The 21468-nt window shown below is 39.8% G+C and overlaps 2 protein-coding genes across 2 annotated transcripts; both read left to right on the forward strand.

The window, feature by feature from the left end:
• Nucleotides 1-873: 873 nt before the first annotated feature.
• nppc (natriuretic peptide C) lies at nucleotides 874-4300 on the forward strand (the record flags this gene model as incomplete). The annotated part of the gene is made up of 3 exons (XM_079221118.1): nucleotides 874-966; nucleotides 2092-2385; nucleotides 4173-4300. 2 exons carry the CDS (start codon nucleotides 874-876, stop codon nucleotides 2362-2364), a joined length of 366 nt encoding a protein of 121 aa, XP_079077244.1. The 3' UTR covers nucleotides 2365-2385; nucleotides 4173-4300.
• A 5698-nt stretch (nucleotides 4301-9998) lies between these two features.
• On the forward strand, nucleotides 9999-17703 carry ncl (nucleolin). The gene is made up of 16 exons (XM_079220710.1): nucleotides 9999-10109; nucleotides 11149-11247; nucleotides 11352-11460; nucleotides 11685-11801; nucleotides 12299-12502; nucleotides 12738-12899; nucleotides 13156-13239; nucleotides 13390-13513; nucleotides 14029-14165; nucleotides 14486-14612; nucleotides 15107-15243; nucleotides 15411-15540; nucleotides 15848-15987; nucleotides 16200-16326; nucleotides 16601-16878; nucleotides 17014-17703. Exons 1-16 carry the CDS (start codon nucleotides 10092-10094, stop codon nucleotides 17076-17078), a joined length of 2058 nt encoding a protein of 685 aa, XP_079076836.1. The 5' UTR covers nucleotides 9999-10091; the 3' UTR covers nucleotides 17079-17703.
• The last annotated feature ends 3765 nt before the right edge of the window (nucleotides 17704-21468 follow it).

The following is a 21468-nucleotide window of genomic DNA, read 5'->3' on the forward strand; positions in this document are numbered from 1 at the left end:
CTCACCAGACACATTCGAAATTCCTTAATAAAGAGGCTCCATTGAACTTTGAATACGATGGTAGATGTCATCGCACTGCATAACGTCAACTTTCCAGTAACCTAATTGTGCACAGATTTCTAAATCACACCGCAAAAATCGCAAAATCAAACTTTTCTTTGTAATAAATAAATGGGGCTAAACTCAGGCAAAAAAAAACCCCACATCGTTTCATTTTGAATGTCATTTAATTTGTTTAAGATATGTTTAGGAAAGTCTTGAAAAATGACACTTGATGATATAATTCCCCGGATTTTAAGACATAAATAATATATGTTCTTTCATTCCCGTGGCATACTTGTAATTATGCTGCAAAGAAGATATGTCATTCTCACTCTCACGGTAGAATATATGACTGGGCGGCTGGCACCTAATGAGTTATTCCTCTGCCAAAGTCGCTCTTCAGCTCTTTACGCGCACTCTTTGAAACTACCTTCGATTTCAGCCGCTGCATCTCAGCCAGAGGTTTGAAAGTAAAGGGAAAAAACGGACACTGAAGCTCATAGCCTATCTCATTTCCTCCAAAGCACCGATGACCGGAGCTTTTATCATTTAGGCTAATTAACCCCTGGCATGACGTGCTAAGAGGCAGGTAGAGAAAACAGGGAGTTGGCGAGGAAGGAGGACCATTACGCAGGTTCATCATGACATCACCACGGGCTGGCTATAAAGCGGTGAGGACCAATACACAGAGTTAGAGAAGCACTTGAGGAGCTTTGGAGTAAAGGACGGACTGAAGCCTCTTAGGTTTAACAGCTGATTGGCTGCTGCTACCGTCTCTCTTTCTGAACTTCAGCGCAGCGGAATCCCTTAAAGAATACAAGACTTGGCAAAATGAACTTGTCATACTTGGTAGCGTGTGGACTTATGGTCACCCTGCTTTCAGTGAGGATGGGGGCACAACCTTTATCTCAGGCGCAACAGAAGGTAAGAATAAGTTACTTCTATTCGTATTGCTGAACTAAAGGGTATTTGCTTCGCACTATCGGCCGTGGGAGCTGAATACCGCTTCAGCAGTGAGCAGCTGTTCTGTGGTCCAGGCACAGGACTGTTGTTTTACGCATCATATTTCATAATTACAGTCATGTTTAGCAATTCAGGGAAGGCTTTTTTTTCCCCACACCCTGAATCTGAAATATCAAAGCAAACCTGTTTTATATCACTTTATTTTATAAAGAGACAGGATATTTGATATCAATTGATCCCATAGACATCATAACTACCGTCTCTTGCTCCATTGAGCATTTAAGCGCCCAATGAAGCAATTTGACAAGAGCTCCAAAAAAGAAAGAAACCAGAGCCGTTTAGCGGAAACCCTTCAAATTTAAATGTGTTATAAGCAATATAAGAATGTACTTTAAACGGTTAATATGTGTATTATCTACTTGGAATTAATAGTTTATTTGTTAAATTAACAATTTAAACGTTTTTGTACGGACAATTAACAATTACACATAGTATTCGCCTGTATAACACCGGTACTTCATACATTGCATTTGAAATAAACGCTTTTGTTATAAACTTAGATCGCAAAATGTGGAATGGCTGTAAATTGACGCCACAGCCTGCGTTCAGACCCGAGGAGCGGGCTACAGGCACCTGACCTATGAGTCCTCACTGAGGGAGACCGCGAGGTCTGAAATGTCATAATTGAGCTGTCACCTTAGTGAAAATGAAAGTGCAGAATCCGAGCGCCATACTGATGGTGTCCTTTGAGTCCTTTGAATTGAATAACTTTAGCATATTGTGGATCTATTCGAAACTTGCGTTTTGATTAGACCGTACCACTATCCAAAACAGTTCATATAGTTAAAATGTCAAACATTATTACATTGTCTCTCTTGGCCAATGCACACGGTATTTGAAAGAGCTTAAATACGCACCAAATTGAAGTTTCCCGCAATTTAAACAGTTGCTCTGCTCAAAGAGGCACCAAGCATGTATTTTAATATGATCAAGCATATATTTTAATATGATCAAAAATAATCTCTTTGCACAAGGTATTTCCCGAAGGGAGACGTGGTTTATTTATTTTCTCAATCTGTGTTCCAGTCTCTTAGAAGTTTGCTGGGCGAGGAGTTGGCGGAGTTTCTGGAGTCGGAGGAGAGGGAGAGGCGGCTCGACGCTGTGCGCTCTCGGATACGGTTACTGCGAGATTTACGCATGGACACCCGGGCCAGAGGGATGTGGGCTCGTCTCCTCAACGACCAACCTGCACCGAGGAGACACAAATCAGGAAACAAGAAAGGGGGTTCCACGTCGCGGAGTGGCTGCTTCGGACACAAGATGGACAGAATAGGAACCATCAGCGGCATGGGCTGCTAGGGTTGGAGAAGCGCTGTCATGGTGAGTTGTCTTCAAGTCACGGTCCGACCTCACACTTAGATTCCTTACAACCTAAAGAAATGGCGTAAACAGAACCATGAGGACAAAGGGTAATGCGTTGGGTTAAGGAGAGAAAGAAACAATAAGGGGGGAAAGAAAATAATAAAGAAATCGTAGTCACGGGTGCAGTTTATGAAAGGACGTTGAAACAGGATTGAAAGAAGGAAGAAAGAATGGTAATATGAGCATAGAAAAAAAGGAAAGCATTGTAGTTGCTTTCTCTTTTGTCAATGGTCATCTATGGACTCCATAGGTGACAGACGGTTTGTTTTCTGTTTCATCAAAGGTCCTTAATGGGTCTTGAGTTAAGTTGCAGAATGGACAGTGCGAATGGAGAAAGAAAGGAAGGGAAAGAGAAAGCAAGCAAGAAAGACAGAACAAACATAGAAAATATGTTCAAATCAGATTTTCTTGGCGGTTGTCTCAGCACAGTGTGTGCTTTGCGTCCTCGATGAGGCCAGTTTAGAATAAGCATCTGAGTGGCAGCAATATAGTGCATATGGAGAGTGATGGCCATGCTTGTATTCCGTCAGGCGATTCATTCACAGTGTTGGCCAGAGGTCAGCTTGATGAAGAAATCATATTAAACACAACACATTCTGACTTTTCATTGTGTAAAAAAGAGAACATGATGCCTTAAACTTCTGATAACATCAAAGCTGGTCCTACTGTCTAAAGGTTCCCTCTCTTGCCAGGAACCCCTTAAGACAGCAGGAAAGCTCACTTAAACTGATGTCAGTATGGGAAAACAATCCAGTTGGTATTTAGTCCACTCTTGTATTCATGCACATCATCATAAATGATCCCGTCTGTTTCATAGGAAAATAAGTAGCATAAATCAAAGTAGGAGAGCGAGAATTGGAGGAGGGAAGAGAGGATGCAGACAGGCTAACGTGCACACATTGTAAACAAACGACACCCTGCAGTGGCCAGGATCTTTCTGGGAAACCCACTCTCTTCCCTCAAGGGATTTGAACAAAAACAACAAAGGGGGGTGCGATGATGAATGAGGAAATGAGGAAGTGAGGTGACGCACAATTAGTCCTGAAGCTTGAGGCTTTTTTTTGTGGTTGTGACAAACTGGGAAATCCTCATGGGGAGTGTGATTTTGTGACTAACTTGAGTGTGTGTGTGTGTGTGTGTGTGTGTGTGTGTGTGTGTGTGTGTGTGTGTGTGTGTGTGTGTTTCATCAACTGGCACTCCACCCGTGGGCCGCAGTGTATGTTTAATGTGGAAGTCTGGGTTAGATATGTGTTCATTGAGTTGAAGGTCGTTACAACACTCGACATGTTGAGAACCGCTGAGAGGCAAACAAAATGCTCTCAATCTCCGCTCTAACACCTTTAGACACCTTGCATAGTGCACTTTATACACTGATTGTGCAATACTGTCATCACATTTTTGTGCCTTATTTTTGTGCAATACTGTTACTATATTGTATGCCTTATTTTTCTTTATTTTTTACCTTAAGTTTATTGTAATTATTTGTGTTAGGAGGACCTAACAAAATAAGCTTTTCATTGTACAGAGTAACTGTCTGTTATCTGTGCATATGACAATAAAAATATCTTGAATCTTGAAATATAACACTGAAAAGCACATTTGGAGATTCATAGACTGATGAGAAACGTGAGGGCTACGTTGATGAATACATGGTCGATAAGCACTTAAAAGTTCTGAATAAATAAAAAGGTAGTTTGCGAATGCTCAGTCTAAACCTACTTCTCCTGTTTCTTCTCTTTCTCTAGATCTCTGGACGATGGGTTGGAAAACAAAAGTTCAGTTTGTTCACACCTGAGGAGAAAAGAAGAAAAACTCACCAAGTGACAGATTTTCGGTACGAAAGTCAACACGACCAGCATAAACAAAGACTGAGATGACGATGCTAAACCCTCATATAAATTGATATATATATTTATATTTATATATATATATTTATATATATCATATATATGCAGGTATATATACATATATACATATGTATATACCATACAAATGGTCAACTGATGCATACTACAAGACGGCGGACAATAGTGTAAACACTACAAACCGCAAAGCTGTATATTGTTGCTGCTGCTGCTGTACATTCCTATGTACTTCATCTTCCCCTGCATAAATGTATTTATGTTTTAAAAACTATTTATATGTTTATAAAAAGAGATATTTATAAATATGAGTTTTATTTATGTAACATTTTGAAAATGGATGCAAACTGCAGGTCAATTCTGTTTGTAACTTTTTTCTTTTGTCTCAAATAGTTGTAAATGTTTTCAAAGATGATAAAAAGAACATTCCATGTGCACTTACATGTATCCTCTCTGGGTTTTTATGTTTTAACGAAGTTGGTAAATTATAGTTACTGAACATTTTCTGCACGGTTTGCAGGCAAAAAAAAAAACGGTGTGTTGGATATGTCTGATGGGCTAAGAAAAAAACTGCAAACAAATAATACAAAAGAAAATGGAAATATGACTTTGTATCTTTTCATTGCATATTCATACTATGACCTCTGGTAGAAAAACATTACATTCCCAAATTCATGGGCCAAAGCCTCAAAAGCAGACATGTTCATGATGTCCCCTGTAAAATAGTAGCATCCAATGCAATATGAAGAATATCATGGTTGGATTTAGGGGACAGAAGAGATGAAGAGATCCTTAAAGCCGTACGTTTTCATATTGTGTTGCAGTAACTCTTGGAACCTGGACGAAAGCCTTTACTTTCACAGCTTTAAGTTGTATGATGATGGTAATTACACCTATCTCTATATATATGGCATGCATTTTAAAGCAGATTTTCCAAAGTGAAAGGCATGAAAAGAAAACAGTAACGCATCCAGAAAAATGCATAAATATATGATGTATTCAAAGAAACAAACAAGTAACCCAAGAGAACTAGATGGAAACATTTAAAGGCAAGTCCATAAAAGTGTGTTTATGAGGGAAACCGTGATAATGAATTAGCTAGCCGGAGTTTGTGAGACAGGTTGTTCCACAGTCTTGTGGCATAATCACCCAGAAGGGAGTTGGAAGCCAGAACGGCCATATATGTGCGCTGACTCTACTACCGGGGGAAGGAGTCCAACGTTGGTGTTAAATGAGTTTCACAGAGTTGTTGTTGACCACCCTTCATGACAAGTGAGAGCTACTGTGGTTTCCTGTGGATCTGAAAATGTGAACTATACAACTCAGGTCGGGGTTACAAGGCCTGCACACTACTCTAAACGTGTCTATGGTAAACATATTTAGCAAGGCAAGGCAAGTTCATTTGTATCGCACATTTCAACAACAAGGCGATTCAAAGTGCTTCACATAAAACCATTAAAAGCATCAAAACATAATGCAGAAGAAAACAGGATGTAGTCCAAATAGTTTATCAAACTTACTTAAACGTGATATATGCTCATGACTTGCACTAATATACTCCAACACTGCAGGGCAGCATTGGGTCGAGGGAAATGAAGAAGAACTAGACACACCATGTCGCACACACACGGTGCACCCCATCATTAACCAATCTATGAAGCATTTTGATTTAATTTGTAGAGGTTGAGTGACCACTGAATAATATTGTACAATATAGTATATACAGTATACTCTGTACAATATGCAGTACACCTGTAACACTAGAGGGTAAGTGCTACGTTTACTCTGAAAAATACAAAGGCAACCATATGGGTCCAAATCGCAGGAACACTGTTCACAAAAACATGATAAAAAACATGATAACAACTGTCAAACACAAATAAAGGGACGACAATGAACAGCTTCCCACTAGAACTTAATCAACACCACCGAGTCAAACACAAATCTCCACATTGTGAGCTTTGTTTAACTTTTATTACTGGACCGCCATCCATTCAAGTTAACTTTGCCATTAAGTTTTCATGACAAAGTGTAAGCCCTATCTTGTAATTTTTTAGCATTGTTACAATTGTACTATCACAATGACACAGACATGGACTCTTTTCCATATTTGTTATTGTAATTGTATTCTATTCTATATTTAATCCTTGAAACAAATAGCCGAGTATAAAAGTCCATGAAAGAGCATGAACGTGTTTAAAGACAAAGCTCTGATCTTGTTGCTGATTTTGGGAAGTTGGGATATTGGTGAGAATTTAAAAAACTACTGCCGTCAATAACTCATTACAGCAGACACGATTTTAAGTATTTAACTTCATTAGCAATGACAAAAATATTGATATAACATTACCAAAGAGTTATCACAACAAAAATGTACAGCCAAATTGAAATATGACAGGATGCATTTATCTCCCTCCCTGCACTCTCTATTTGTTGTATTCAGTCAATGTGATACATCCCTGCAAAACAGCACTGGTTAACAGGGGCAAGAGAATAGCTTTGTTCCATCTGTAAATTCAGCATAGTTGAAAGACAGTAACATAACGAGTGACAGTAATAAGACTCTGAAAACAGATCTTGTGTTCTCATCTTTTCTCACAAGACTGGACCGTGCAACGACCAGTCTGCTTCCCTAATGTCAATATACTGATAAACAGTTGTGAGTGTTGAAGTGCACAGGCGTGTGACTGACTTCCCTTGAGAACTGGACCTTTCATAGACACAACCAACTCCAGCAGCATAGCTGTGTTATACTGACCTCGCTAACCTGAACTTTAATAGACATGAAGAGTAATGGAGAATATCTGCAGAATATAAGGTTTATATTATCAATAGTCAGGTGGAATACAATCCAAACACCTAAAACAGGGCTTGCTTTTAATGTTCAATAAACACTGAAACATGAGGGAACTAAAATGCTGAATCACTTGACTGATGTTGACTACGTGGTTCCTGAATTATTTGATCTAAACTTGTCACACTTAACACTACTGCCTGCCTGCTACAGTCGATTAAATGTCCCCCTAGGGGTCACCTTTAACTTCAACTAATATAGAGATAGTTTTACAGAAACTAATTTCTTATAATTATTTCTTATTTATTACTCATCTTTTTAACATTTAAATATGATGAAGTATGTGTAATCATTCCAGCCCTAATACCCTCAGTGTGTTAAAACAAACAAAACAAAATATTCAAAGATGTTTTTAAACTCATTGGCTATGGGCGAGAGGTAACCATGGCCAGTCAGTAAATTATAAGAGAGATAAGAAACACAGAATACACTTTCACTAAATATAAATGTCTGAAAGGTGTCCGAGCCATGTATGTATATTGTTAGACAGGTAAGGTGACAGACAGTTTTTAAGGTTTGCTCAACTTGTGATGCTAATCACCAGTCAGGACAAGTGATTATTGATAAGTTGTTTTGTCAACGTAAAAAAAGTCTACAAAACAAACAAAAGTAAAGATGACTTTACTGATTTTCCCCTTAAAAAAATGTGTGCAAAAAGAAATGAGTTTAAATGTCTTTTCAGTAAAAGAAAAAGAAAGAGAACTAATGAATGACAAAATACAACAAAACAAAGGAGTTGTATAACACCTCACTAATGAAATGATTGGTATATCTTTATAATACTGTGAGACATTCAGCTGAAATGGAAAGGTTTTCTTTATGCACTGCTCTGTGAAATAAGTGAGGGATGTAAGATGCAATGCTGCCTCTGTGTGGTGTTGAGGGTTAATTACTCAAATGTGCGGTTGTTGTCCCCTGGGAATCAGTGGAGTCTCAGACGCTGCAGGCTACACCATGTAGTTGTAATACAGACACACGTGCTTACATAGTCTACAACAGATATGGAACCTGTGGTGAGATGTGTTTTTCATCTGCCATGGTCCAGAGGGAACTTTCAATATTTACATTGAAGCGCATATACTCACGATGAAAAGTCTTTTAAGAGGTTAAATAGAAATTTGAACATCTTCAATTCCATGATAAGATTGAGGGATACATTCAAAAGCTCCAGAACTGCCACCAAATAGACTTTATAGGGTTTTGTCAACTAGGCTTACGTCAATGTTTTCCCTGCATTGGTGTCTATATTCTTGACTGGTAAACATAATTGTCGAACTCAGCGAATTCAAAGGCCTGGACCCAATATCCATCATATAGCCAATATTTGTTATCTTAGTTTCTTTTTCTGAATTATAAGGATATTTTGCTGGAGTAAAAGCATTAATACCACAAATTAGGAGCCCTAAATTATACTTTTTTGTTTTGTTTTACATAATGTACTTAAACTAGAAAAAGTAGAAGTACTCCCGACAAACTTCTTAGAGGCTGTTTCTATTTCTGATGCATTAATGTAAAGGCAGATATCAGAATCAGAACCATTTTATTGCAAAGTAAGTTTACACATACAAGGAATGCTTAACATGAAACAATACATGAGTACAATAAAAATAAAAAGGGAGCATGGATATTTACAATACGGTGTATTGAATATTTACAGTTGGATCTACAGAGAATACTTGTTGATCATGGTTGAGCTGGGAGTAATTACTTACTTTATACAGTTAAGTAGTTTAGGCTAACCTTTAACAATGCATGCTACTTTGTAGACGTATTAATCTGCAAAGCAACTGGTAACTGTATGGAAAACTAATGTAGTGGAGCAAACAATTCATATCCTGTAGGTTAACTTTACTTGAGAAGAAGCAAGCATGTACAGCATGCTATAGACATGCCATACAGAGCAGCATAACATGGAAGTACTAAAGTTAAGTATTAGGCCGGTCTACCTCAAATTGGTAAAGTAGCTCAAGGTTTTTGAGTAAATGAAGTTGCATTATACTGCTCCATGCAACTGGTGTTCCGCATGGCGGGCTCCATGTGGTTGATCAGTCATGGCAACTGGCTCATACCACGTGGTTCACATAAACAGCTGCGTGGGATACAGACGCTCTGTTCTCTGTGGCCCACGCGGTATATGGTGATCATACAACACATTCACCTGTATGTATTTGTTGCACCCTTAAAACGAACTGTCCACAAACACGTTTTTCTTAGGTTTGCAACTTGTATTATTACACATCCACGGTTAAACAAAAGCACATTTTTTTTGTCTTCAGCCTGCATGACTTCCTAACCACTCTCTTAAAGAGACAGCGCTCTCTTCTAAAGGGTCAACACAACACTGTCTTCCCTTCGCAGTCACTATGTGCACAGGTAATTAATGTTCTCAAACATTGGAATAACAACATATGAATTAACATACATTGAATGTACATTATTAAAAATGGACACAGACATATTAAATAACATATTTCAGGGAGCTACACATTCATGAAATAGTCGACAATGTATTTCCCTAAACATTTAAAGTTAATATAGAAATGCCTTTAGACTTCCCCGTTAGATTCAGCGTGACCACTGTCTTTCGAAAAAAGCATTGCTTTACAGATGCTTAATCAACGAACACATTAACACGTGGTTATTTAGGTCGTTCACGTATGTATTCGTGAAAACGTGGTTTACCTCTATGGTAACGTTAATACAACGTCCGTATTAGCGATGCGCGGGCACGATGCAAATTATCCTCCCTTTGATTGGCGGAAAGAGTCACGTGAGCGGTCGCCCTGAACGCGCAGAGCAGGAGAGTAACGAGCGCGGCTTCGACTTCTCAGTCTTTCCTGCTCTATGTCCCACCGAGTAGGCTGAGCCACGTGTCTGCGTTAAGAGCTTCCGTTACTTGTTCTCAAACGTCCAGTTATTCGTGTTTCATTGAAACGCACATCGGCAGCATGGTGAAACTAGCAAAGGTAAGACCGCATTGCATCCATTTAACTGTTTAACACGTTTGCGTTTGTGACCGAAAGCTGTTTTGTTACGCATGAGGCCTTCGCGAATAAGTTGCTGCGTTTGTGTGAAAAACGGAAGGGACACCGGGGGGAACCGTCTCGCTGCAAATGCTTTCTCTCGATGAATCACACCGTTAATGAATGCGGCATTGAGTGGTTGAAAAGGCACAGTGCAATTGAAGGCGTTTATAACATTCCCTCTTGTTCGAGATCGGCCATGTTTGTACCTTGCTGTTGGTTTTCTGGCCTTGCCTGCTAGCGGGTAACGATACTCAAGATGGCATTCATGCGCGCGCTCGATTTTTAAGCATGGCTTTCAGAGAGACACAGGATACGCATTGAATGTGGGGTCGTACACACGGGGTCTCAACAACGTTTACTCAAAAAATATGGTTGGATCTGAAATGTATGTACTAGCTAACGTGTAGTGAATTAGCACTAGCATGCTCTTTAATAGTCTAATGCAGAGCAGTAACGTGAGTATTCCGTCGACTTGTTGGCCTAATGATCACAGTGTGGTTAACCATGCTTTCTTTCGCATAACCCGTTTGAATTAAGTGCGTTGTCCTCCCTCGTGCAGCAGTTTTCTTTTTCTGCTCCGCATGCGCTTAAAATTCAGACGGCAAATTAGCCTACATGCTAGCTAGCAGCCCGCCCTCCTGGGCTCCACGTGGGTAGTGCGCCTGCTCCGGGTGACACCACGAGGTGGACAAACTAAAACCGAGAGAACACATTACCGCCTAGACATGTGCCGATTAATAAACGTGGCGCGTGTCTGGCCCACGCAAATTATTGGCACAGGGATTAAATAATTAGTTTTGGCGTCAACTTTGTCACTAATGGCGAAAACCCCAGTGTTACTCAGCATGCTGAGACCGGATACACGGGGGAAGCATGTTGCTGGATTTTCGGCAGAATGTAAAAGCTATGTAGAGTGATCTGACTAAAACAATTAAATACATATTTGTGTTTAATATTTTTTTTTCTCCTTTTTTTTCAGGCAGCAACCAAGCAGGCAACTCAGAAGAAAAAAGCCCCTCCACCCCCCAAAGAAGTGGAGGAGGAATCTAGTGAAGAGGAAAGCAGTGAGGAAGAAGCGGTACGTTTAAGTTAGGAATATTCTGTTACATAAAATAGGGTACTTATGGGTATTTAACATGTAAAAAGCAAAATGTAGATTTCATGTGTTTTTGTTTATTCTAGGCTCCACCCCCTAAAGTGGGAAAGAAAGCCACACTGGCAAAAGCTACCCCAGTCGTTAAAAATGGTGCTGCTGCCAAAAAAGCAGAAAGTGAGGAGGATGACGATTCTGGTAAGCAATAACAAAGCACACATTCATTTGATGTCAGTGCAAGAAAAAAAACTCCATTAAGTAGCTGTTCTGGATCTATAGAACAATATACCTTTAAAATCAGTCATTAATCATTCTGCTATGTATGTATATGTATGCACCCATATTTAAGATGAGCAAAAAATTGATGTACAGGCAGATTTGTTGAGGTAACTAATTGTTATGCGCTATAAATCAACCAAAAGACGAGGAGTCAGAAGATGAAGCCCCCCCACCAAAAAAGACTCCAGCAAAGGGTAAACCTGCACCAGCCAAGGCAGCACCTGCAAAAGCAGAGGAGTCAGATGAGGACGATGAGGATGGTATGTATTGTTGGTGTTCATTGAAAAACAGGGTTGTGACATTTATTTGAAGTCACATTAGATATTTAGTTTTCTTACACTGGCATTTTTGCCATCTCAATGCATCAGTTGATCATAGAATTGCATAATTCCAATTTGAATACTACCATAAAAGTAAATTGCAACACCCTCATTTCTTGGCACACACGTGGTAGTCCAGTGTGTGTGTGTGTGAGAGAAATGTTCGGAGGAAAAATAAATGCAGTGCTATGTCTTCGGTACGTGTGTGTGTTATCGTCTGCCGGTTCTATCCTCAATCGCTGTAACATTGTTGTCTTTTTTGATTGTACACATTACAAAGGCATCGCAATGTTGAAGGATCAAAGTGATTGGGTCTTTCATTTACCATCTTGCGTGTGTCATACATGCATCTATATAAGTCTGCCCTTGTAAAATAAAGGATGTCTTTATAGGTTTATTAAATTATTTACTATGAACTCCTTTTTGTGTTTTTCCAGATGAGTCTGAAGAAGAGGCACCACCACCCAAGAAAGCAGCTAAACCTGCTGCCAAGCCAGTGAAGGGTAAACCTGCGAAGGAGTCCTCTGATGAAGATGAGTCTGAAGAAGAGGCCCCACCTAAGAAGGCCACTCCAGCCAAACCAGCTGCCAAAAAAGCTGCAAAGGCTGCCAAAGAGGAGTCTGACGACGAAGATGAAGATGGTAAGACAACCCTTTCATTACTTTCCTTATTTTAGTTAATGAGACATAAAGCCATTGTAGATTTCCTGACTTATGTGCTGCAGTCATAGGAGAATATATGATGATCAACAAGGGACTTAATGCTGATTTTGTATGATGTCACCTTTTATGAATCTGATGTTGTCCGGTCATTAGTAGTTTTGAATTTAGTCACATTGACTATGAAAATAACTCAATTATGCTTGTGGTTCTCCAGACTCTGAGGAGGAAGAGATGGACACCACTCCTGCCCCAGCAAAGGCAAAGAAAGCCGGCATGGTCAAGGCCAAGGAAGAATCTGAGGAGGAGGAGGACGACGACGATGACGATGATGATGATGATGAAGAAGACGACGACGATGAGGACGATGAGGAAGATGGTGAGTTTTGGTGATAAAGATTTAACTGTGGTTTACCTGCTAAAACGTGGCCTATCAATCTAGCGCATGTATATTCCCAGAGTATCATTGGTTGAAATGCCCTTTTAAAGTGTTTTTTTTTTTGTTGTTTTTTCAAATTAAATAACAAAAAAGTGAAATACCACAAAGTTGCCGTAGTGATGAAGGCAAACGGAGACTGACGACGGTTTAACCCAATTTGTCTGAATTCAAGTTTTTCCAACCCTTCTGTCTACAGACGCCCCGGTAACATCTGGAAAGAGGAAGGCAGAGAGCAAGAAGGAGTCACCTGCTGCAAAGAAAGCAAAGTCCGAAGGAGACGGTAAGAATTATGCACTGACCATCAATCACATTTTAATCTTAATCAGCAAGGGGCTTAATACTGATGTATAATGTCACTTTAATTATTCTGAATCTATCTGGCTGGTACACAAAATATGAAACTCTGGTCATTTTCTTTCTCGTTTAACAGGGTTCTGTCTATTTGTTGGAAACTTGAACTCCAACAAAGACTTCGACGAAATCAAAGAAGCCCTCAAGAAATTCTTCTCCAAGAACAGCCTTGAGGTCGCTGAAGTCCGGTTGGGTGGATCAAAGTAAGCAATCAACGAAAACATGTAGTCGGTTGTAGCAAATATGAGTACTTATCGACATTTCTACCGTTACACCCTCCATTTCTTGGCACACACGTGGTTGTCCAGTACTCGTGTGTGCAATGTACGGAGGAAAAATAAATGCAGTGCTATGTCTTCGGTACCGGTGTGTGTTATCGTCTGCCGGTTCTATCCTCAATCGCTGTAACATGCAGTTTTTTTTTAAACGTCAACTATTTAATGTAATGGTTTTCCACTGGATGGCAATTTTATCCCGAGATGGATGATTTATCTTTTAAAATTGTAATACGTAGTGAATTAAAGTAAAGTAATTCACTGGTTACATATTCTCACAAAGTAAACATATTCTCAAATTGTCATTGTAAATGAAATACCCGTGAGTTGTTTTGCCTGTTGGAAGATTTTTTCATGTTTCATACTTTACAGTGATATCCTCAAACATATCTGTAGATGCAACACTGTACATACGTTTTTAACCTTTTCTTTAATCTCTTCAGGAAATTTGGTTACGTTGAATTTTCATCTGAAGAGGACATGCAGAAGGCAATGGAGCTCAACGGCAAGAAGGTCATGGGTCAGGAGTTGAAGTTGGACAAGGCCCGAAGCAAGGACAGCTCACAGGATGGCAAGAAAGGTAAAACAAAGTTGCAACTAGGATTTTTCCAGGCAATCAACTTAAATGTCTATATTTACACCCTCCATTTCTTGGCACACACGTGGTTGTCCAGTACTCGTGTGTGAAATGTACGGAGGAAAAATAAATGCAGTGCTATGTCTTCGGTACCGGTGTGTGTTATCGTCTGCCGGTTCTATCCTCAATCGCTGTAACATTCTTGTTTTTGGTTGGGTCTAGCATTTATCATAAATGAATTAAGTTAAATCTGATCTTTGGGGTATTCATAATTTCTGAGAAGAAGCTGGTCCCAATACTGACATTGACATTTGTTTCCTCAGAGAGAGATGCACGGACACTGTTTGTGAAAAACCTTCCTTTCACTGCGACAATCGAAGACTTGAAGGAAGTCTTTGAAGATGCAGTTGACGTCAGGTTACCGCCAGGCCAGAACGGTTCAAATAGAGGGTAAGAACAAGCCAGCATTTAATATAAGTAATTAATCTTTTTTGTTAGTCTGGATGATGTTGCGCAGGAAAACAATGCATGGAGCACAAAAAAGCTCCATGAGTAAGACTAATTTTTGATGACCATCCAAACAGTTGATCATAGACTTGCATAATTCCAATTAGAATACTACCTTGGTTGAAGAAAATTGCAACACACCCTCCATTTCTTGGCACACACGTGGTTGTCCAGTACTCGTGTGTGAAATGTACGGAGGAAAAATAAATGCAGTGCTATGTCTTCGGTACCGGTGTGTGTTATCGTCTGCCGGTTCTATCCTCAATCGCTGTAACATTGTTGTCTTTTTTGATTGTACACATTACAAAGGCATCGCAATTTTGAAGGATCAAAGTGTCCAACTTGTTTCCATGTACTGAAACCTGCCATTAATGACCAGCACTCAGTATATATGTATCCATAGCTTCATGACAATAATTTATTCTTCCATTTGACAGCATTGCCTACATAGAGTTCAAAACTGAGGCTGAAGCAGAGAAAATGCTGGAAGAGGCTCAGGGAGCTGATGTACAGGGGAGGTCCATCATGGTTGACTATGTTGGAGATAAGAGCCAGAAAGCACCACAGACAGCAGGTAAACTCCTTTAACATTTTATAAAGCTATGTTGCTGTCATTGGCATTATACTGTATACTTGTATGCAGTAGTTGCCTTGTGACTAGAGCTGCATGTTCATAGTAAAGCATAATTAAAGTGTTTGTATTCATCACTCTGATTTCCCGTTCTCCTTCTGTCCCCGTAGTGGCCGGAGCAGCCAGTAAAACCCTGGTGGTGAATAATCTCTCCTTCAATGCCACAGAGGAAGCTCTGCAGGCCACATTTGAGAAGGCCGTCTCTATTAGGATTCCACAGAGAGATGGCAGACCTAAAGGGTAATTGTCTAATGATATTGTGTTTGTCATTTTTCATCCATAAAATGCTTTGCAATGAATCTCAAACTGCTACACCTTCTCATGAGCGCCTCTTAATCTTACCCATGATTTTGTATGGATTCGCACGAGAAGTAAAGTCAATGTACAGGCAGAACTGGCTCACCCTCTGATATGGGTGTTGCTTATGTCTGTTGTGCAACAAGCAGAATTAAGAGATATTGCACTGCCATTTTGTTTTTGGGATGTGTGATCATATTGCAGCACGTCATATGTTTACCGTCTCCTAATGTCATGCGTCTTTTCTTAGTTTTGCTTTTGTAGAGTTTGAGACTACAGAGGAGGCTAAGGATGCTCTGGAAAACCTCAACAACACAGAGATTGATGGCCGGTCCGTCCGACTGGAGTACAGTCAGAGTGGTAATAGAGACGGGGGCAGAGGAAACTCGGGTAGGTCTAAAAATATTACCATGTGCATCTGAACTGAATGAAGACATGAACTCTTGAAATTCTGTGATACAACATTTATTGTAAAGTCCTTAACTGGTCTTTGCATCAGGCTTAATCAAGTGTTTATTTGTCCAGATTAGGATCATTGTGGTGGATTCCATCTTAAAGGGCCATTGAAGCCATAGTTTTAATGATTTCCTCTTTTCTACCAGGTCCAACAAAAACCCTCTTTGTCAAGGGTCTCTCTGAGGACACAAGCGATCAGACCCTCAAGGATGCGTTTGAGGGCGCCGCAGCAGCCAGAATAGTCACAGACAGAGAGACGGGGTCATCAAAAGGGTAAGTTTGTAAAATAGTAAATATTTCCTCTGGCCGTTCACTCGCACATGAGAAGTAGCCTAACATTGTAGTTAAGCAGGCAGCTACAGTTGAAGTTGACATTGTGTTGATCGTTTCACATCAGACATTGAGTGACTAGAACTAAAAGTTTTGTAAAGCGCTATATCTGTTAAATATTAAATCCGTTTAGCAGTTTTATCTCATTTAAACCATTACCATATATGTTAACTTTAGTGAAGTATAACTAAGCCCTCCTTCTGATCTTCCCCTGCAGTTTTGGCTTCGTGGACTTTAACAATGAGGATGACTGCAAGGCAGCCAAGGAGGCCATGGAGGAAGGCGAAATTGATGGCAGAAAGGTGACCCTGGACTACGCCAAGCCTAAAGGTGAAGGCGGCTTCCGTGGAGGACGCGGCGGTGGTGGATTTGGCGGCGGCCGTGGCAGAGGAGGTCGTGGAGGCTTCGGCGGTGGTGGTTTCGGTGGTCGCGGTGGCGGCAGAGGAAGAGGAGGCCCCCGTGGAGGAGGTGGACGTGGGCGTGGTAGCTTTGGAGGTAAAATACAATTTGTTGTTAAAGTTGGACAATGCCAAAGGTTTTTTGCTTCGACTGGATCACACTGAATATTCTGAATATATTCAGTTGTGAATGCCGGCCAGTACACTAAGTTGCCTTTTTTTCTCAATTCAGGTGGAAGAGGTGGCGGTGGATTTGGCGTCAAACCCCAGGGGAAGAAAACTAAGTTTGATGACTAAATCCTTGGTCTATTTTACTTTTTTTGAATGGACTCTGGTTTCATCACTTTTCAGAGCTTTTGGACATTCCAGAAAGCGTCATTGATATATATTTAATTGTTAACGGGCATTTTAGCCCTTTATTTAGACCCCTCAAACCTTCCCCACCCTTGTGTGCCAGAATGGTACTTTTGACCTTCTCAGCTCAAGAGCTTTGTGTGAGTACTGAATGTCCCGATTGCAAACCTGCGCCTCGCGCCCTCATTAGCTTTCTTGTTTTTCCGAAGGAGTAAAATGGAACGGGTCTGGCAAACAAGTTTGCTGTGAAAAATACGCTTGTCTTTGTCAGATACATTGTGTAAATTTAAACAGTTTGTATGATTTCATTTTACCTTTTGTAAAAAAACAAAAAAAGATTCACTTGTATCCATATGTTTTTTATTTTGTCTTTTAGTTTGTTTTAGTTGCCACGTTTTACTGTAATGTGCAAAGCATATTTTGATAGCAGATTTGAGTCAGTGCTCAAGAGCTGGGTGTTAAGAAAATGGCAATGATGTTCTGTCATGTTTATTTGGTGGGGCACAGTGGGTGTCTGAGTCAGAGGATGAACTGCCTCGTCTATGTAACATAAAATATTTGTAGTGCATTGACTAATTCTTTTTTTTGTCCCATCTGAGAATCACAAGATTTTCACGTGATTGAATAAAACCTTGTAGGTGGTGATTTTTAAATGCCTGTCCTCATTGCACCCATGTCAATCTGAAGGATTTAACAAGTATCAGAAGGGGCGTAATTGTCAATATGAAAGTACAGCTATTGTAATGCAACATAACATCACTGCAATAAATTCTACCTTGAAGTATCAAGTTGTTGATTCAACTCCAAATTCTAAAGACTTATTTGTGGTGCTGTTAAATTGTATTGCATTGTTGAAGTGTAATAAATAATAGTGCTCAATCTAGCTGATATAAATGAGTAGAATGTTAAAGATGTGTTTTATATAAATGGTTATTAAAACCATATCCCACTCATTTTAAGCCTAAAATACATGTACATGGTAGCTGTTGTAATTCATTTATGATTTTTCAGCTGAACATGGCTGCCAAAGTGATAACCTTTTTAACCACACGGTGGCAGTGTCATTAAGTATACTTAATTTGTAGTTGTTGGACTTATCTACTATCAGACTTTAAATGAAACGCTGCATACTGACTTCATTTGAAAGTAATTTTAAATTAGGAATAATGCACAATTTAATAGGGCGGTCCTCATCACAGTTTTTGAGCACTTAAAATCACTTGCTGTAGATTCTGATACTAACTCATAGCTGCAAAATTAGAGGATGAGTTTGACCTAAAATAGGAATTGATAAGCTTTAGAGACTGGGCTCTTATCTCTGCCATACTGTTCATACCCCCAGTGCTTATGTGATGGTGCCATGAAACTATAATTTAAGATCTTGGTAGTTTGGGTGTGAGTTTCCCAAACTGGTCATATTCTGCTTTACTGGTTAAGCTCAGAGTACAATAAGGTAAACGTTGGTTCCTATAGCTGCAAGAACAGACAGCCACAGGGAGGTATATGCACATAGACCTCCAGCTAGAACAAGGATGGCAAATGTAAACAATAGCATATATATATATATATATATATATATATACACACACTGACAAGTTGGTGAAAAATATGCACGTATTCATAATGTGCAATGTCTATACAGGTCAAACTGTTACTGTGGAGCTGGCAGGTCTTTGTTGTCGGGGACTCTACCAGACAGGGGACAGTGGCATGCTGTCATCTCTGGGTCCTCGTAGCTGAACAGGGGTCTTTGTTCATTAACGGTCCTGAGCAGGCAGTCTGATGATGATGGCACCCCTGAATACTTCCATTTAGAGAGTTGTTGCCACTGGCCTTGAACAGTGACAGAGGTTGTGTCAGCTGTCTCGTAGGACCTGTGCGCTTTATTTTTCCATCTCCGAGTTCACCTTTGAGTGCTGTTTTTCCGTTCGCCTCCATTTCATGATGCTTTATAGTTTCTCTCCTGCAAGCCAGTCAGTTTGCATGTTCCAATCTTAATTCATAGTGATCATAAAAAAGAGAAACTATCAAATAAACCTATTTTTCAGCATTGTATAGGAAGCTGTGGGAGATAATGTGATTGAGGTAAGGATACAGCAAGTTTACTTTCTTTTGGCTAATAAATGTCAAACCGCATGCATGACACTTTTTTAAATAACGTTTTGATGCTTAGTCAACAGGGGAGTGAGGAGGAAAGGGACAGAGGTCGATGCTTTCTCATGTGTTTAGCAGCTGATTAAATGGGAGCATACAGCTAGAGTCCCCCTCACAATGGATCTTTATCAAGTACATGGTGTCCTATAGCACAGATGTACGATAAAGTCGCCTTGGCCTCTTCCAGTGTGACATGGGGAGTCAGGGACCGGGTCTGTATCAGCTGACTAGAAATACAAATAGTTGATCTAGTTTACTGTTACTAATCGTAGGGAACACTGTGAGCTATGACTGAAATATATCGTGGAATAACATGGACTCTGACATTGACAGTGATGTTTTTCCAGTTAGATTATTAGCATAATGTCGCCACCAATGATAACATCTCAGTTTTGACCAATGGGTTGACTGAATAGTACAGTTTGAGGAAGTCACATGTAAACATAGCCAACATGTACATATTTTACATGTTTTAGTAGATGCTGACTTTAAACCACTGTCATAGGTTTATTGTCTAAAACAACATATTTTTGCATTGACTTCTTGCAAATAATCTGTCCAGATGAGCTCTTGGTTGTTACATGGTATGCATACCTTCGGACGGACAGCTACGGATTTACTTTAAAGACATGAAAGCGGTATCAATCATAACTCTCAGCAAGATAGCAAAGAAACGTATTTACCTAAAATGTCAAACTCTCCTTTAACTGCAGCACGGGTGATTAAAATTGTTTTCCAGCATTACATGGTATATGGAACACAACCATATTGTTCATTTATAATGAACGATCTCAGTTTCTGCCCAGCCTCTCATCCACCCCATGTCTCATGCACTGTTTTCTACAGATGTTTATGTTCTATATTTACTTCTGCAAGCCAGGATTGTACAAATAATCGCTATTTTTTTTAAACAAAATGTCCTATCCTCCAGCTATTTGCTTCATAATTTGCATAATTTGCATAATCCCATAAATAAAAAGTATACTATACAACTGGATGTAAACTCACATTTGGTGATCTGGAACACTGTGTTCTGTAAAGTGATCAGCAGTCATGTAATTTACAGTTCACATCATAGCTGACATAACATCCAGGCCCAAATAAGATGTCCTGTGATGCCTGAGCTGATAGAGAAGCTCTAGTCAGTAAACTGAGGAATGTCCTTTTTAATTTTAGCCCAAGCAACAACATTCCCATCATTAGCCATGCAAATGATGGGGCTCCAGAGGCCTTTGAAGAAAATAGAGGGCTTGTGTGAACGCCTGCAGCTCCTTGCAGCCAACCCCACTGACCGGGCTGACATCAAAAGCTTCCTCCAATTAGTGTCAGTAAATAAGCAGCTCCTGGTCTGCAGGCCAGTTGGAGGGCCGGGTGTGGCCTCACATTCTGTCAAATATCATCACTCGAGTGGGACATTTACACGAGAGGATAGAAAGTCTTGGCTGGTGGTTGATAAGTTAATTCATCCAGCCACAGTCAGGGTTCTTTAGGCTGAAACAAACTGAATTCACCTGTTACCGTACAGCAACAATGATATATCCTGTAATATAACTCTAAATGTATCTGTTACTGGCACAGATTTGGGATGTGGTTTTCTGGTTCCTCTTTACTTGCAGGTTTTCAAACAGAGTTTTGAGGAAGTAGGTGAGACAAACAAACACACACACACACACACACACACACACACACACACACACACACACACACACACACACACACACAGTCCACTGCTAAGAGTCAGTGCATCCTGATATGCTTACTCAGGAGTTGCTTAAAGCACGGGAAGCTCAAAATGACCATGAATAATACAATTATTGGGAAGAGTTTAAACTTAAAATCAAATTTTTGTTTTAATTAGTTTAACTACAGTGGCACTACACTCACTTAACTGACATGAATAATATTCAATATCTGGGAAGGATGTCTTTTATCAAACAAAACAACACATCATTTCTCAATCTGCCACGTGTTGCAATCCAAAATTTCAAAATGAAAGGACAATTTGGTTTTGTCTCACAAAGGGAACACCCTGTTTCTTTGAAGAATTCCCTTCCACCAATAAACTACCTGCAACCCCAAATTTCACACCCTTACGTCGTCAGTATCTTTCCCCCCAGCACCCAGTATAAAACAGAGGAAATTGGACCAATTGGCTTCCAGCTGCTAATAAAACAAGTAC

The sequence above is a fragment of the Taurulus bubalis genome (genome assembly GCF_910589615.1).
Source record: "Taurulus bubalis genome assembly, chromosome: 7".
Classification (NCBI taxonomy): Eukaryota; Metazoa; Chordata; class Actinopteri; order Perciformes; family Cottidae; genus Taurulus; species Taurulus bubalis.

Excerpts from the sequence above, each read along its gene's own strand:
- ncl (XM_079220710.1), top strand. Across the intron at positions 12,503-12,737 it reads TGACGACGAAGATGAAGATG|ACTCTGAGGAGGAAGAGATG; the intron begins GTAAGACAACCC and ends GTGGTTCTCCAG. Across the intron at positions 12,900-13,155 it reads TGAGGACGATGAGGAAGATG|ACGCCCCGGTAACATCTGGA; the intron begins GTGAGTTTTGGT and ends TTCTGTCTACAG.